General features: G+C 43.6%; 1 protein-coding gene across 2 annotated transcripts in view; it reads right to left on the bottom strand.

Annotated features, from left to right (window-relative positions):
* TENM1 (teneurin transmembrane protein 1) overlaps positions 1 to 19,053 on the bottom strand; it is a 1,758,425-nt gene that overhangs the window by 549,950 nt on the left and 1,189,422 nt on the right. For both annotated transcript variants that reach the window (XM_069211839.1, XM_069211847.1), the window contains 2 exons: positions 10,795 to 10,818; positions 7,761 to 7,907 (listed from right to left, as the gene is read on the bottom strand). In XM_069211839.1, the coding sequence (XP_069067940.1) occupies positions 7,761 to 7,907; positions 10,795 to 10,818 (171 nt within the window). The remainder of the gene's footprint in view (positions 1 to 7,760; positions 7,908 to 10,794; positions 10,819 to 19,053) is intronic.

Genomic DNA, 19,053 nt, shown 5'->3' with positions numbered 1-19,053 from the left:
CCATGCACCAGCCTCTCTCTCCTGCCCTGCATGGTCTGATGTGCTGCCACTGCCCTCCATTTAGCTAGATGTCCCTGCCCACTCCTCTGGCCCTCTGTTGCCCAATTCTATGGCCCATTTTTACCCTCCTACTTAGCCTCTGAGCTTAGCCTGCTGCCCCTACCCTCCTTCCCCCTGCCTCCTGATGTCTGTGTGCTTGCTCCTGCTCTCTCCTTTTTGCCCACTACGTTTCAAGGGCCTGCCACTGTCCCTCCTATCTACTCTGAGTGTTCTGTTGAGCTTCCACTGCCCCTCCCACGTCGCTAGGGTTGTCCGATGACTGCCCTTGTCCATGCCACCTCCACCCTGCCTCTCAGAGTTCCATGCCCCTATCCCCTATCCCCTACCTCTTGCTCTCCATGCTCCAATTTGCTCCCACTCCCTTCTGCCCTCCATGCTCTGTTGTACTGCAACTGCTCCTCCTGCCTACCTGGTGTGGTCTGTTGTAAAGCCCCTTCCTCTGTCCTCTCTTGTCTGTGATCAGTCCTTACCCATCCCTTCTGTCCTCCATGGCCCTCTGTGCATGGCTCTCCTTCATGTCCACCATGGCCGTTGTGCTGCCACTAACCCTTCGGCTTGCCATGCATGGTCTCCTGAACTGCCACTGCTTCACTCACCTGCACAGTGTGGTCAGCTTGCTGTCCCTGACCCCCTTCCACCTTCTCTCCGTTGTCTGTGTGTATGCCATTATAGTCTTACTGTTGCCCTCCATGGTGTGTTGTGCTTCCAGTGCCCATCCCGCCTGCCCTCCATGGTCAGCTTGCTGCTCCAGCCCTGTCCCATTATCCATGCTCTCCGTTCTCCATGTGCAGGCCCCTATCCCCTCCCACCTGCTTTGTCTGGTCTGTTGTCGTGTCCCTGTCCCCTCCCTGCTGCCATTCCTGGTCGGTTAGGCAGCAACTGTCCCTCGTGTCTGTCTGGTATGGTCAGCTTGCTGCGTTTGCCTCTTTCCCCTCTGCTCTCTGTTGTCCATGTGCATGGCCCTGTCCCTTCCCTATTGATTTCCATGGTCCGTTGTGCTGCATTGCCATCCCGACTGCCCTGTGTGGTGTATTGTGCTGCTGCAACCTCTGACATCTGCCTTGTAAGGTCAGTTTGGTGCACCTGCCCATCTGCCTCCTGCCCTCTGTTATCCAAGTCCATGCCTGCAAGATCTTCAGGTTACTCCCAGCAAGCACCAAAAGGACAGTCATGGAGGCATTCATCACCAGCAGACTGGACTACGGAAAAAAGCTCTACCTAGGAATCACTGCACACCTCCTAAAAAGACTCCAGACAATACAGAACTCAGCAGTAAGATTCATACTCAACCTCCCCAGAAGGACCCACATCACACGCTATCTCAAGAAACAACACTGGCTCCTGATTCAGAAGAGATGCTAGTTCAAGATGCTGACCCATGCCTACAAGGCCCTACACAACCAAAGACCAGCATACTTCAACAAATGCCTGATCTTCCACCAACAAACCAGGCACCTCCGATCAACTTCCCTTGCCCTCACAGACACCCCACAGATCCATCAAGCCAACAGCAGACGATGCTCCTTCTCACACCTGGCAGCCAAGTCTTGGAACAACATCCCCAGCACCTTAGGAGTGCACCACCACTCCAGCAATTCAGAAGAGAAGAAAAGACCTGGATGTTCGAATGATCATATCTCCATGCAGCAGCATACAGCTCCAGTGCCTCAAGACCCTCCCGGATTTTTTGACGAGCTCTTTACATTTTTGATTGATTGATGCCCCTACCCTATTCCTCCTGCCCCCAGTGATCCAATGTACCATACTTGCCAACATTTTGAACTTGGTAAGAGGGAGGTTTTGAAAAAACAAGCTGGGGAACTGATTTTCCCTATTGACTTACATTGAAAATTAAGCGATTCTAGACAGTAGCCAGATAAAATAAAGCCAACTTTGGCTTAAAAACACTGGGAGTTTCCAGCCTAGATCGGGTCTGTTAGCATGTATTGTTGTACAGCCACTGCCTCTTCCTTCTGCCCTCAATGGTCTGCTATATTGCCAGAGCCTCTCTAGCCTGTACTGGATGGTTGGTTTGTTGCCCCTGGCCCCCTTTATCTTGCCTCCCTTGGTCCATTGTGCTGCCACTACCCCTCCCGCCTGCCCAGCATGGTCAACTTGTTGCCTCTGCATTTTCCTCCCTGCCCTCAATTATCTGAGTCTGTGCCCCTGATATCTGCCTCTCCACAGTTTTCTAGTGAACAACTTGATTGCTAACATTCTATATTTATTACCAAAGGGTGGTATGCCTGATGTCATCTTGATGTAATCTAAACTATAATACCTAAAACTTTTCATTTAGAAATTATAAAAATGAGAGGGTCTTATTCCAATAGAAATTATGGTCAGTGCAAAACAAACTAAAATGAGGACATATTTTCTGAGCTCTCAAATAGCGACAATGCACTTTTAAATTATTTGCTATATTTGTGTCTTTTTATCCAGTTGGTCACTTGATTATTTGTTACACGCAGAGGGGAGTAAGTGGCGTTATGGCCAGAGCTGCAGACTTTGCAACTGGGGAACCAGGTGCTAGTTTTGGTGTCAGCTCAACATCCAGTGATTTTGGGAAAATCACTTAATTTCCCCATGCTAAAAAACAAATTGAATGTGTTCTTGTGTAATGTAACTGATGCTAATGTAAAGCATTCCAATACCTTCGGGTCAAGTCTGCGTTATGTAACACTGCAAAAAACTACAAAAATTAAGTGTTTTGCCCACTTCTGTCATTGGGCTATACTTGGGCTACTTTTGGGTGATATGTGTGCTACATTGTGGCTCTTTTTTCTCTGGTGGTGGTCTTGGGATACTTATTTGTTCTGAAACTCCCCAATTTCTTTATTTACTGCAGTATCCTCAGTAGAAAAAGCTGCAGTAGAATACAAGGGAATTAAGTAACAGCCCGCTCTTGTTGGAAGTACAGGTTTTACTGAGAATGTCAGACTTTGTTCTTATGTGGCTGAGAAATATAGTGTGAATTTACATAATGTATGTTTTCATTTTAGCTTCTGGAGCACCTTCCATCACCTCTATAGGAAAATCATACGAAAAGAGTTTTCTCTCAAACATGATTCATGAAATCCTAGTAAAAGACAGTGTCAAAGGGTAAATTCACCTTAGAACACACCACAAGCCCTACAATTAGTATGGTACCATCAACAAATGATATATATTGCAACTAAAATCTGTTTTCACCCTTTATCTGTTCTCTTTTTATGACCCTCAAAACCTGCCATTCACTAAAATGCATTTTAGTGGGGTACTATCATATATATTGTTCCCAAGATGACTGCCAATATTTCCTGGTTAAAGTGCTGGCAGCGAATCAGATCTCACCATGAGATCTGTCCTTAAGTTCCGCCCAGCTATACAGATTTGTTTTCCTTTAAATATCTCAAAATTACTGAACAGATTTACACCAAATAACAAAAAGGGTGCTTTCTGGACCAGAGCTACCTTTCTGCCAAATTTGGTGCAATTCCGTCCAGCAGTTTGGGCTGTAGTTGTGTTCAATATCCCCATGGAAATTAACATGGGAAACACTTTTTTTACCCTCCCTATTCTCTGCCCCCACTTGATGGATCACCCTGAAACTTTCCATGCACAGCAAGACCCAACACAACACTTTTCATGAAAATTCTCAAACGGTGCTAAAGATATAGGCGGTCATTCTGACCGCGGCGGTCGGCGGTCGCCGCCCGCCAAGCGGTTCCCGCCAAAAGACCGCTCCGCGGTCAAAAGACCGCAGCGGCCATTCCGGCTTTCCTGCTGGGCCGGCGGGCGACCGCCAGAAGACCGCCGGCCGGCCCAGCGGGAAAGCCCCTTCAACAATGAAGCCGGCTCGGAATGGAGCCGGCGGAGTTGCAGGGGTGCGACGGGTGCATTGGCACCCGTCACGATTTTCACTGTCTGCACAGCAGACAGTGAAAATCCTTGTGGGGCCCTGTTAGGGGGCCCCTGCACTGCCCATGCCAGTGGCATGGGCAGTGCAGGGGCCCCCAGGGGCCCCATGGCACCCATTCCCACCATCCGAAACAGGCTGGCAGGAAGGCGGTCGGAATCCCCATGGCGGTGCTGCAAGCAGCGCCGGCATGGCGGATTCCCTGGGCCAGCGGGAAACCGGCGGCTCCCCTTTTCTGACCGGTCAGAATCGCCCAGGAAGCACCGCCAGCCTGTTGGCGGTGCTTCGGCCGCCCTCCGCCATGGCGGTCATGGACCGCCAGGATCAGAATGACCTCCATAGTCAAGTCAAATATAGCTTTGCCTATGGAAACCAGGGGCCTAACTCAAATATTGGTGGATGGTAACTCTGTCACAACAGTGACCGATATCCTGTCCGCCAAAATCTAAATCCCATTGTTTCCTATGGGATTTAGATTTCAGCAGACAGGATATCTGTCACCATTGTGATGGAGTAAACCCTCTGCCATGCATACTTATGTAAGTATGCAAGTACATATATATATATATATATATATATACTGTATATATATATATATATATACCTATACATTTATATCTATTATTTAATAATATAAATATATTACCTAGTGGCGGTCAGCAATAGGGCACTAAGTAGTAGCTATAGTTAGGACCCAGTTTCAAAAGAAAAAGCATTTTTTGTTTTGCTAATAACTTTAGAGCAGTTTGATAAATCTTCATGAATTTTTCCCCCCGAAAAATGGTGGTTACTTCAGCTGCTGCCTGGAAAGTTTTGGGGTGATCTTTCAAGCAGGGGCTGTCCAGTCCATAGGGATTTTGAACAGCGATAATGCCCGAACCACTGGACGGAATTACACCAAATTTGGCAGAAAGGTAACTCTTGGTCCAGAAAGCTCTCTTTTTGTGGTGTAAATCCATTAAGTAGTTTTAGAGAAATTGAAGAAAATCCAAATTTGTATATATAGGGACGTGAAGGCTCTGCAAACCCTCCTGATCTCGTGCTGGGATCTGATTGGCTGTCAACACTTTAACGAAGAAGGGTTGGCAGCCATGTTGGGACTCGGCTTTAGCCGAGTCCCCAAAAAAAGTGTAAAACAAAAAACAAAAGGGGCCAGGGTAGAGTCACCCTGACCCCTTAGCTCTGATGCGGTGGTCCCAAAGGGACTCCCCCAGAGCCTAAAAACATTTAAAAAAAAGATTTTTGCCACAAAACGCAGGTGATCCATGGATCCAGGGAAAATAAAATAAAAAACAGAAGTGCCAGCTCCCACGCTTGTTTAACTGTAGCCCTGGGGTGGGCCAAGTCCTGGGGGCATTCATATTTTAATGTGGGTGGACTGCGGCACCCTCACTGCCTCGGGGACCACCACCTACCCGGGGAAAATAATATTATATGTGCAGGGGCCACCTGGGCCTCCGCAGCCCCGGGGACTGCCACCTCCAGAGAGCTCAAATACAATTCAATACGGGGGCTGTGTGGCACCCCTGCAGCTCCGGGGACTGCCACCACCCCAGGGCTATTAACAAATTTAATGCAGGGAGGCCACCGGGCCACACAAACAGCTCCGGGAACCGCCACCTAGATCGGACTATATTTAAATAGAGTGGGGGGCTGCACGACCACCAGCTCCCTGGGGCTACAATAAAATAAATGAGAGGAGGTCCGTTTCCGACCCTTGCAGCCCCAGGGACCACCACCTCTCCGGGGTGATGCTTCTTGGAGGAGGGGTCTCCTTCATAGAGCCACTTATGTCCCTAGGGACCGCACCCCCCAGGGCCAGCTCCTGCTATGTCCCAGGGTGCCCACGCCCCAAACATAGCTGTCTGCATGAGACAGCTGTCAAACAGCTATCCCTTTCAGAAAGCAGAGTCTTCATCTGTCTTGCCTGCAAACAAATATGCATGCAGGGAAGACAGATGAAAACATTGCTTCCACATGGAGGGAGCTGCTACTTAAAACAGCTTCCTGCTTGTGGGAGCAATGCCAGCTAACACAGGAGCTGGAGAGCTGGCTAGGACCGTGAGGCCTTGAGGCTCCCCCTGAGGTTCTATCACTCTCTCTCTCCCTCTCTTCCATCCCATAATGGGATGGAAGAGAGGGTGAGAGATAGTCATTGCATTGGTCTCTCAGTGCAATTATTACAGTAAGTAGTCACCTGTGGGATAATGGTTAAGGTCACAGACCCTCACACTAAAAGTTGAGGGTTTTAGTACTGGTGTGTCTGTAGTAATTGCCCTACTTTAAAAGTGTAAGGTTCTTACTGAAAGGTGATTACACTCTTTTTTACTGATAAATAATTTTTTCTGTTCAATTTGTCCAGAAATATTGCATTCTAAGTATAACATCCATCAAAGCCTAAAAAAACTATCTATCTTTCTCCCTCTTACTCTCTTTCTCTCTCAATTGTTATTTTTCAATCTCTTTCACCCACTCACATACCCACTCTGACCTTACGCACCTACTCACAGACCCACTCACACTCACGCACCCACTCACAGAGCCACTCAGACCCTTGGGCACCCACTCACAGCCCCACTCAGACCCTCATGCACCCACTCATAGACCCACTCAGACACTCACACACCTACTCACAGACCAACTCAGACCCTTGTACACCACCTCATAGACTCACTAAAACCCTCACACACCCACTCACACAGAAACTGACACACCCGCAAAGACACTGATGCACCCATTCTCACAACTAGATAGACACTCTCACCCCCACTCTCACCCCCAGATACACCCTCTCACACCCAGAGAGAGGCCACGGCCAACTCACGCCGTGTATAGCCTAAAGCCAATGTGCAGTACAGGGTTGGGTGGTTATAGGGGTTGGCTGCAGGGCCTGGCTGCAGGCCAGGGCCTGCGGCTAACCACCACCGCGGACAGCCAAAGGCCATGCATGGTGGTGGTTGGATTAACGTATAGTAAGGAAAGTTACTTTACGTTAAACATCATAGAAAATCACTGAAAAAACCAGAGGTTACAGAGACAGGTTAGGACATAGAAATAAAACCCCCCACCCACAGAAATTCACTTGAAAAAACAAAGGTTTCTGGGATGTTATAGTTAGGCTCACATTTTAAATGTACCAAATCATAGAAATTCACCTGTTATAGTTAGTTGTTTAAAGTAAGTATAACTGGAGCCCTAAGGTAACTAAAACTGGCACCCTTGCCGGTTACAAGTTCACAACAATCAGTTTTAAACATAAAATTGAAATTCCACATTCTTGACTGTATATCTGTAAAGCGTTTGACACTATTTTTTCTGAGCCAGGAAATGTCACCATATGACCTAAATGAACATTTCATCCATGAAGACTTAAAACAGGGGCTTCTTTGCAGTACAACACCATCTTAAAACCCAACTTCCTGAGAGGTCAGTTACATTTGTCTTCTTCACACAAATCATTAATTCCCAACCTGAGGAAACATTATGTTCCGTACCGAGAATCCCAACCTGCAATCCATTAACCCACTTAGAAATTGAGAGCCACTAAGTTTGTGATATATATATATGTATACATGTACTTAACTGTCCAAACCAATCTGTAATGAATTTGAACATGCACTTAGAGAAGGAAAGTAGGAACAGCAGGATGTTTGAGGAGGAGAGATATATATGCCACTGGATAACAGGGTTTAGAATAATGAGATATACAGTTTAGTTTTCTGGTTTACCACAATTGTGAAGTGTATGCTATAAAACATTTTATTTACTATTAATAGAAAGAACTAAAATGTGAACCACATACCACCATCGTTATCCATGCCATCAGCACAAGCCATTTCCATGATAATGTTGCAGCCTGCTCCACTCCAGCCCACTTGGCATACACAATGCCATCCGTTCTGATCAAGGGTGCATCTTCCATTACCATAACAAAGACCTGGGCATCCATCTAAAGTAGGGCGAGTAGGACATTGTTTTCAGATTGATGAACAAAAGCACACCTTTCACTACATTTACAGAAAATGAGGGATAAAGAGGTTTAAATACCAGTAAGGGGAGGTGTGTCATTGGCATGAACATCTACAGTGCTGCTCTAATGGTGCTATCTTTTACATATTTTGTCATTTATTTATTAAATTGGTACAGTTGGTACGGTGCTTCATGCTATTATGATATGGTAAAAACACAGATGTGGAAAATGTTCACAAACAATGTAAAAAAATGATGTGTATATCAGAATATCGACAGCAATGATATCAAAATCTTGACATGTATCTGATATTCAATAAAGACTACCAACATATATTAAAGATAACCACTTATACAGAACTATAGATGTACTATATTTAATTCCAAATCTACTTACTTTGGCAATATATTGGCAATTGAAACACCAAAACATTCAAAGATACAGCTGTCTAGTCCTTCATTTACACTGTGTCTCCAAAATTGTAAGGGTGCATAGATGTTCATGTATCTGTTCTGAACAACACCACACATTGGCAATTAATATTGTATGTCAAATTAAAGAATGTGTTTGATTTTAGTTATTTGATGTAGTGAGCTCTAAGGAGCAGCACCGCCTTTTTCTTTGTATTATAAGCACCTCAAACAAGACATGTTTTGCATAAAAGAGCATACTACATGTGGTTCAGTTGAGAATGAATTACTAAGCCCAGGGTGTGATGGAAATGGCATGTACTTGGGGAATCACATTATACTTTTTCTGTACAGTACACACGTTCTATATATTACACATTTGTATAGACTTAAATACAGGAATATGAAACATATTGGCCAAAATCAAATCATTTTTGGTGAGGAGCCAAAGCAGGGTTAGACCCCAAGTTTTTGGGGCACAAGGTTAGCAATTGTAGGGCACATCTTCTAGCTTACCTAATTGCTAACATTCTGCAGGGGCAGGCCAAAGCAAACTATTTTCTTGAAAATTAGCACTTGTGCAATATCAAGTAGGTGTGAAGTGTCTTGTAGATGACTTGGTTTGTGTCTAGCTGAGTATCAATTCACAGCTTAGGCTGGCAGGAATATTGCACTGTGGGCCATGGGCTATGGGACAGAGTGTGAAGTTGGTATGTGGTGTCCACTTTTATTAACAAGTGTCTAAAAGATAATCTAAAACGTTTGACTGTAATTCAGTATTAACCCTACCCTGAGATGCTTCAGAGTGTGGTACCCTGGTACCCGAGGGAATGACATCTGTGCTTCAGGCTGTTGAATTGTGTTGGGGACTATCCTGGTACCTCTGGTTGCGGTTTGTGAGGTTGCTAGTTTTTGCAGAAAACTGCAGTCCTTGAATCTCTGTGGTTTATGAACAATGTCAGGGATCTAGGGCCAGATGTACGAAACTTTTTGCATGCCGCAACGAATTTCGCTGTTTGCAACATGCAAAAAGTACATCGCGATGCTCATTCCCATTTTGCGAGTCGGTATCCTGGTCACTGACTCGCAAAATGGGAATGCGAGTCGTAAATAGGAAGGGATGTTCCCCTTCCTATTTGAGATTCGCATCGCAATTCGCAGTTATCACCAGTGTCACACTGGTGGAAACCCATTCGCAAAAGGGAAGGGGTCCCCATGGGACCTCTTCCCCTTTGTGAATGGCCCTGAAAACATTTTTTCAGAGCAGGCAGTGGTCCTATGGACCACTGCCTGCTCTGAAAAAATTAAACAAAAACGTTTCATTTTTTCGTTTGTATTGCAACTCGTTTTCCTTTAAGGAAAATGGGCTGCAATACAAAAAAATAAAACTGCTTTATTTAAAAGCAGTCACAGACATGGAGGTCTGCTGTCTCCAGCAGGCCACCATCCCTGTGAGTGCTGCGAATCGCAAGGGGGTCGCAAATTGCGACCCACCTCATTATATTAATGAGGTGGGTCTTTGCGACCCCCTTGCGATTCGCAGATGGTGTCAGGGACACCATCCTGTATCCGGGTTTGCGACTTGCAAATTGCGAGTCGCTCAGACTCGCAATTTGCGAGTTGCAAACTCTGAATTTTGTACATCTGGCCCCTAGTTATTTGTTCCACACAGAGACAATGCAGCGTTTGAAAGAATGTGTTGTATGTCCCTTGCCTTATATGGTACATCCAGATAAAATCCTTTGCTATCCTTTGTAGTTTTTTAATTCACATTTTCTTTCGTCACATATTTACAATAGTTTTGCAAGCACAACATTACAAGTGATCTGGTTAGTTTCATGGAGGGGCAGGACTGAAGCTGATGCAGCACTTTCCCTAAAAATATGCAATTGTTCTTCCACATGACCCTCACATTGAGTCGGTCCGGAACTCATAGTGATGATAAAACAGGACCATAATCTTTATATCTGTCTTTGAATTAAGATTATATAAAGGGTATGATATTACTTCTAATGTACATATTTATCATGCAATTAAAGTACATGTCTACATAATTTTGTGGGTGGGCAACATATACTTAATAGTGACACAAAGCTGAAGCAAGGTTGTCTATCGACCATAAAACTAAAATTCACATACTAGTAGGAATATATATAAGCCTGACTCTGTCCAGTTTAATCCCAAACCCTGAGTTTAATATTTTTTTCAAGCAATGTCAAGTTTTTTCTTGTCTGTGAGTAAATAAATGAGAGTATTTATACAGAACAGTGGGGTAAGTATCTGCTCACAATCTCCCCATCATGCGTGATTTTTATCAAAAACGGTTTACTTTATGAATGAATAAAATATTTGTGTGGTACAGCCCCGTAGAAGACCCTCAGCTAGACAAAGAGATGTTGTATGTAGACACCACTACAGCTTTTTCTTTTTAATGGAATAATGATTTTAAAACATACCTCGGACTGCATCTAGGTAGTGAGCTGAAAAGAAAGACAGACATAGTGAGAAGCACTGTATGATTGTGTCTAAAATCACCATGTGTTTAATATCTTCACACTGATACAGTAAAAATACGAACATTGAACACCTGTAAACTTGGGTCCTTTTATTTAAAAAAAATATTATTAGTTAGTTCATGAATTACTATGAAATATACATAGATTTAACATGTAGTATTTAGAAATGGCAATAACTTTGATCACTATATATAAAGTATATATATTTTCTCTTATCAGACTATCTTAAATAACACAATACTGCAATAATGGTTAGTTCACTTATGAAGTGCAGTTCGAATTTAAAGACATTTCATGTTTGTTTTTATTTTCCAGGCTGTATAAATATTCACATGTACGTCCTCTAGCTATTTTTTTTAACCACATTGAAAATAACATGAGGCTGAACAGATTTCCCAAAAATGGTCATTGACTGGGCTACTAACATGGCAATAAAATGAACACCCTACTAGATTTATCAAGACTTTTATCATGAAAAGTTCTGTCTAGCAGATTTATAGTGGGATTTAACTTATTTTGTTAATTCGGACAAACAATTAGAAATTAAAAAGCTCTACCGTACAGCTCTTTAAGTGAGGACATAACCACACTAAATAGAACTAGTCACCAATATCAATAAAAGAACATCTTGGGCACAAAACAGCATGTTACAATGGTACACATTCACAAAACCTTTTGGTGAGCAGTTGTGTCTTAGATCTATATTAGAAGCAAATTACTCCGAAATTCCAAGCCGAGATTCCTAGTATTTTCGTGAGTACGAGTGTGAGTGTCCATGTAGCTCCATGACTAAGACTTGGTTATTCACATACCTTAATCTGAATGTGCTTTTTTCATTCACTAAGCAGGTCCTAGCCAGTGAAAATTACAAGTAAGTCGCACCGAAGTCTAAAATAAACTTAAACTACTCACAGATAATGCCTTCTGAAACATACCTAGGAACCTCGGAAGTAATTGACACTTAAAAGAGGCGTGGGACAGAATTAGTGACAGAAAAGGTGTGTGTGTGTGTGTGATAGAGAGAGAGAGAGAGAGAGAGAGAGAGAGAGAGAGAGAGAGAGAGAGAGAGAGAGAGAGAGAGAGAGAGAGAATCAGGCCTTAACGGTTTCCTTAACATTGGTAAAATATTTAATTTCGTCATGCGATTCCATCCTCTACAGGCCAGGCACGGCAACCCTTTGTGGCCTCGATATGGCTCCTTAGCCCCCTTCACCTGCGCAAACACCCACACTTTCCATCTATAACTTACCAGTCATTAGCATCACCTTGGGATGTAGGCGCATGCATAGCCCCCTTGACCACTGCAAACACCCGCGCTTTCCATCTACACCTCACCAGTCATTAGCATCATATTGGGATGTAGGTGCATGCATAGCCCCCTTCACCTGCGCAAACACCCACACTTTCCATCTATAACTTACCAGTCATTAGCATCACCTTGGGATGTAGGCGCATGCATAGCACCCTTCACCTGCGCAAACACCCACACTTTCCATCTACACCTCACCAGTCATTAGCATCATATTGGGATGTAGGCGCATGCATAGCCCCCTTCATCTGCGCAAACACCTGCGCTTTCCATCTACACCTCACCAGTCATTAGCATCATATTGGGATGTAGGCGCATGCATAGCCCCCTTCACCTGCGCAAACACCTGCGCTTTCCATCTACACCTCACCAGTCATTAGCATCATATTGGGATGTAGGCGCATGCATAGCACCCTTCACCTGCGCAAACACCCACACTTTCCATCTATAACTTACCAGTCATTAGCATCACCTTGGGATGTAGGCGCATGCATAGCACCCTTCACCTGCGCAAACACCCACACTTTCCATCTACACCTCACCAGTCATTAGCATCACCTTGGGATGTAGGCGCATGCATAGCCCCCTTGACCACTGCAAACACCTGCGCTTTCCATCTACACCTCACCAGTCATTAGCATCATATTGGGATGTAGGCGCATGCATAGCCCCCTTCACCTGCGCAAACACCCACACTTTCCATCTATAACTTACCAGTCATTAGCATCACCTTGGGATGTAGGCGCATGCATAGCCCCCTTGACCACTGCAAACACCCGCCCTTTCCATCTACACCTCACCAGTCATTAGCATCATATTGGGATGTAGGTGCATGCATAGCCCCCTTCACCTGCGCAAACACCCACACTTTCCATCTATAACTTACCAGTCATTAGCATCACCTTGGGATGTAGGCGCATGCATAGCCCCCTTGACCACTGCAAACACCCGCGCTTTCCATCTACACCTCACCAGTCATTAGCATCATATTGTGATGTAGGTGCATGCATAGCCCCCTTCACCTGCGCAAACACCCACACTTTCCATCTATAACTTACCAGTCATTAGCATCACCTTGGGATGTAGGCGCATGCATAGCCCCCTTGACCACTGCAAACACCCGCGCTTTCCATCTACACCTCACCAGTCATTAGCATCATATTGGGATGTAGGCGCATGCATAGCCCCCTTCACCTGCGCAAACACCCACACTTTCCATCTACACCTCACCAGTCATTAGCATCATATTGGGATGTAGGCGCATGCATAGCCCCCTTGACCACTGCAAACACCTGCGCTTTCCATCTACACCTCACCAGTCATTAGCATCATATTGGGATGTAGGCGCATGCATAGCCCCCTTCACCTGCGCAAACACCCACACTTTCCATCTATAACTTACCAGTCATTAGCATCACCTTGGGATGTAGGCGCATGCATAGCCCCCTTGACCACTGCAAACACCTGCGCTTTCCATCTACACCTCACCAGTCATTAGCATCATATTGGGATGTAGGCGCATGCGTAGCCCCCTTCACTACCGCAGACACCCAAATTCTCCATCTACATCACATTCACATGCCTAGAGCGGTGCACCAAGCCAAATGAAATATGAAGAATTTGGCTCTGTTTTTAAATTCGACTAATCATCACTGAAAGGAAAACACAATTGAATGCACAAGTAAGTGCTATCTTTCTCTTATTACACACGTTCACATTGATGGAACATTAAATATATCTCTCACAATGTGCTTCCCACTGGAAGAGTTATTCTACATATGTTCCGAGTCACAAGTTGACACCTATGCTGGGGCGCCACAGGATGATGACAATCTGCTTGGCAAGCGCAGTTTAAAATAGCGCTGCTAATTACAGCTGATTGGCATATGTAGGGAAGTGGCTTACTTTTTAATGAGCGAAGTTGTTTTCCTCGTCGGTAGAGTCCATGCAGAGCACCCCTTCTGAAGTACATACCAGTACATGCGTCAAAGCATATCATGCCTTTTACTTTCTGTTACCAGCGAGGTCCAGTGCTGTGTTTGCTACAGTTGATTCTCTTTTGGAACACATACTTAATTCTGCAAGATACCATTCATAAATAAATTACAATCAGGACCCAATCGTGCAGTCAGGCCTGCTCTATACTATTGGTCCGATTCATAAAGCTTTAAAAATATCTTAGACTTGTTTTTTCCAGGCACATGTGTGGCTTACCCATGCATTAGGTATAGTGATACTTACTTAAGAATTTCCAGATACGAGATATGCTTTCTGACGGATACAACCTTTGTGATTCCTAAAACATTTTTACTTGAGTATGTATTTGATGCGTGCTGCTGTTTGTTGCTTACATTTTCACTGGGGCCTAGAGTCTGAATGCTGTCATTTAGGAAAGACCCTAGTGCCAGTCTGTGCCAGTCTGAGCTGCAGAGGGTCTGTGATGTCGTCACAGAAGGGAGGGCTGGTCCGACTGAAAGCTGTGAGTGGTAGGTGATGACCCAGAGTGGAGTATAGCTAATGGTGGGGCAGAGCTGGCCATCCAGGCCTCCCGAAGAGCCTTCTTTCGGGGATTGTTTTTATTTAAAAACCTACCCAGGAACACCCTCATGTTAGTCGTAGGAATATTTAAAGATTTTCAACGATTGACCCAAATGAAGAGAGAATGCTTTTGAAAATGTGAGATCAAAGTTGAGCCATGTTATGACAAGAGTACAGGTGAAGCAACAGGATCACATATTACATGGCGCTTATTAAAGGTTTTCCCCAGACCCTGACAAGTAAGGCCTCAGATAGGATAGAAAGAACAAGGCCATGGAGGTAAATGACTGACTGTGCCCCTAGACAGAAATAACTATCTAGCTCCATGACAGTGTCAGTCTCAGTAAAGCCCATGGAAGAAAAAACTGTATTTTAGAGATGTTGGGCTGCATTCAGCATAAAGTGTAGCCCTCAGAGTAAAGTTCCCCATTGTCCTCAGTAAAACAGAAATAGAATTATTTTCTTTCAAAGTGGTAGTTGCCGATTGTCAATAGGACCACTGATTTTGTGAAGTACTACAAATTTCTGGAGAGCGGATAAAAATAATTAGATTTATCGAAGGCGTAATTCAAACAGACCAGATTGAAATTATTTTGTTATTGTTTCTGAATTAAATGAAACTCATTTGGGTTCAAGTATTCTGCTCCTACTGAGGGATCTGAGGACATATATTGCCCTGAAAAGATTTAAAAGGTCTGTCTGGTTTAGATCTATGAATAAATATTAGTGTGTTACGTAAACATAATCCATAAGACAACAGAAATGAAATAGCCAATAGGATGTCATCTTGTAGTTAGAGGTAGGTTGTAAGGTAGACATTGTTTGTCTACTGCGCCCATGAAGCCTGGGAGAGGCTACAATTAGGGCATCATATGTCATGAGGTGCAGAGTGGCAGTTGGTGCTTCTAGTGTTAATTGTAGAGGTGAAGTTAACATATTCCATCCATATTCTAATGCCATGGTGAAGTTTTCCAAGCAGTCCACTGAGATGTTAAGTGCCTGACTAGTTTTTTCAAAGCAAGATATTTATCAGTAGCAGAGAAGGTTAGATGGATAGGATATCCATGGAAGAGTAGACTGAACAATGCAAATTCATGAAATCCTAACATGAAGTCAGATGTATTTATTTAATTTATAAATAGTCCAAAACAGATAAATTGCTTGACACCAAAGTCTTGTGTGTACAGTAATTTACATGCATTGCTTTGTTCTTTACCCTCTGTGTCTTATTAATTACACTTCAAATGAACACAACAGAGTTGATGCACTATACTTATGTACAACACATAATTGATGTCAATTATGGTGATGTACATTTCTCTGTGATATCAAGGCACCGATAGAGAACTGAATAAGCCTTGGGTAGCCTACACACTGAGAACCACTCTCCTGCAAGTTACTACAGCATTCATGTTTTAATAAAAGAAAAGAGGAAATGCAGCAAGGTAATTTGTACATAGGTGTACATGTTCGACATAAAACTATGGGCCATTTTTTGGTTGGGTGTACAATTGCAGGGTGGAGAAGGCACAAACACATCTAAGTAGAAAGTGAGAAAAAGCAACTTGCATATTAGGGGTAATTCACATATACGAAGAAGTGAGACACAAACATTCACATAAAAAGATTTGTGAATCAGATCTTTAGTGGCTTATTACGGCCATGAAAAGTATCTAAGGGTATCTTTCTTTTGTTTAATTTGTATTTTATTTAATTTATTTTACAATGGAAGATCGAAATCGCAGCAGTATGGAGAGTGGTGTCAACCTCTATTTTTATTTTCGTCTATTTCTGCATTTGTGAGGTCTAGACCTAACCTCAAAAAGCAACAGAGTGCATCCCTGTGCACATGTCACCCGTAAAGGCAGATGACCGTACATGAACGTGGATCCGTGAGGATTCAATGTTGAAACAGGAAAATGCTGTTGGTAGAGAGTTAGTTGCGTAAGGTGATAGAGAGCACAGAAGAGTAGATTCATGGGTGATCATTTACCCATCGGCAGTGGGCTCTGCGCATCTGCGTGACTGGACTTATCTGAAATGCAGGTAAGATAATCACGGATAAAAACTACATGTTGAGGATAGCTGAGCTGCCAGGGTAAATTTTGCTGGTCAGACTGGCCTACAGGTCATTTGGCAGTAAGGTTTGTCTGGCAGTGTGTGGGTCGCTTTTGTGGCTTGATATGAGCTTGTATTATAGTCTGGTGGGCTGGATTTTACTGTTGATTTCTCTGATATGAATTACCACCATCATTGGCTGCAACAAGCACAAATGCATTCAGGGTCCCATACCTTGCAACACACATATTCAGCATGTCATTACACGTTGACCCATTTGCAAATGTGGGTCACTTTTTTAGATAATCATTAGCTATCTGATTTGCCAATGGAGGCCACTTTTATTTTGATGTCTGGGCCTTTTCCTTTCTTTGTCCAACACAGCTTAACTAAGCTCTCTACAAGTACGAAAGGATGAGATTTGCACTCAACACCTTTGCATGAATTGGTTTCCATGCGTCATTTGTCTTGTCAGATGTCATCTGCTAATATGAGCAGAAAAAGGTTTGCTTTTTACTTGAGTGGTAAATTATATCTCACTAGAAACATATCTTTAAATTGCTTATCAGGGGAACTGATAAAGGAGTAAATACTAAGGTCCTGATTTAGATAATGGTGGATGGATTACTTCATCACAACTGTGACAGATATCCCATCTGCCAAAATCCAAATCCCATAGAATATAATAGAATTTGGATTTCGGCGGACGGGATATCCGTCACCGTTTTGATGGAGTAACTTGTCCATCAATACGTAAATCAGGCCCTAAATCATGTAAACCAATACTACTAATTACATATGAGGTTGCCAAGTGCACATACAATTATCTGTCCCTTCGGTACATTGTAACTTTCCCAGTACTATGTCTTGTTGGCTGAATTATATAGATGGGGAGAGCACAGAGCAGGAACACACACATAGCACCTGCTCCTTGCTCGTACCATAAGTTAGGCACATGAATAATTATTACAGATGCACTATATGTATGAGGTCATGCCCCATATGCACTTATTATCATTCTTCCAAAGCATTTGGCACCCATGGGTTGGCAATCACTTTGTCACTCTGGCCTGTCGTCATTAGTTCTTTAATGAAGGGGTGCTTGTGTTTCATGGGAGAGAGTCCTTGAGCAGATCTTGATTGATGAGAGCATTCCTATGATAGATGCAGTGCTTAATTTGTGCTTGTAGTTTTCGGTGCTGAGCACCGGCACTTATTTTTGAGGGCCGGCGCTTAATTTTCTGCCTCAAGCATTACTTGCGAGAAAAAGACATTTGGGTAAGACGGAGGAAGAGAAGAACGAAAAAGCGTTACAAAGGGAGAGAGCAGAAAGCTGCTGGAGTGAGCGAAAGGGACAGGGAGAGGATATAAATGGAGTAAAGAGGCCCAAGATGGCTTCAGGATTACACTGCCTCTGTATTCTGTGTTCGCACATTTAATTGCAGCGGCTGCGTGTTATAAGTAGAGGGCTTAGAGCACTGGCACCTTTTTATTTACAAATTAAGCACTGGATAGATGTAGCTCCCAGTGTGGGGTGATGCAAAGGCCAATGTGCAATATGCATCGTTGGTTTTCAGAATCCTTTATGCCCTCAGGAGGATGTGGTCTAGGTTACGTCTTGCAAATGTACAGGCATGTCAGAAGTTTCTAGAGGGGTCTCTCAGATGAGGAACAGCCAGTATTTATGAAAATATGTAGTCTGAGGAAAGACAAAAAGTGTTTTTGGTGTCTCGAAGTAGTTGACCCAGGTTGTTGTCTGCATCAAGATGGAACATGGTAGGACTTCTGTTTAATCATTTAAAAAACAATTTGTAATAGGACAGGGAGCACAGGGTGCGAGAAAAGAGGTAAAAGGCCCTGATTGCCCCCCAACCCCACCCATGATGACCCTGTATATGTGAGTCAATACGCTGAACATGGCAATAGGATCACCCTAGATATGTGAGTACTTACGCTGAACATGGCAATAGGGTAACATGCCACTGTTTCTGTCACGTTCACCATATATGCAAAAGAGCACTGCTAGTTGAAACGATTCATGTTAAATACATTTTTTACAAGGCGATGAAAGGGAAGAACAAGTTTAATCAAGGTGTTCAATTTGTTAGGTTTTTGGGTAATTTAGAATAATGTTTTGGCGCTTGAGTTACAATTGCTTCTCTTCTTGGTAGACAATGTAAATTTCATTTTGTGCTCTGTAGTGTCATTTTATACTGCCAGCGTAAATACAGAATCTAACTAGGACAGCCTGCTGCCAGTACCTTTACTGATATCAGCTTGAAGCAGCAGGGAAA

Source organism: Pleurodeles waltl, chromosome 2_1 (assembly GCF_031143425.1).
Source record: "Pleurodeles waltl isolate 20211129_DDA chromosome 2_1, aPleWal1.hap1.20221129, whole genome shotgun sequence".
Classification (NCBI taxonomy): domain Eukaryota; kingdom Metazoa; phylum Chordata; class Amphibia; order Caudata; family Salamandridae; genus Pleurodeles; species Pleurodeles waltl.
This window is presented reverse-complemented; position numbering and strand designations above follow the sequence as displayed.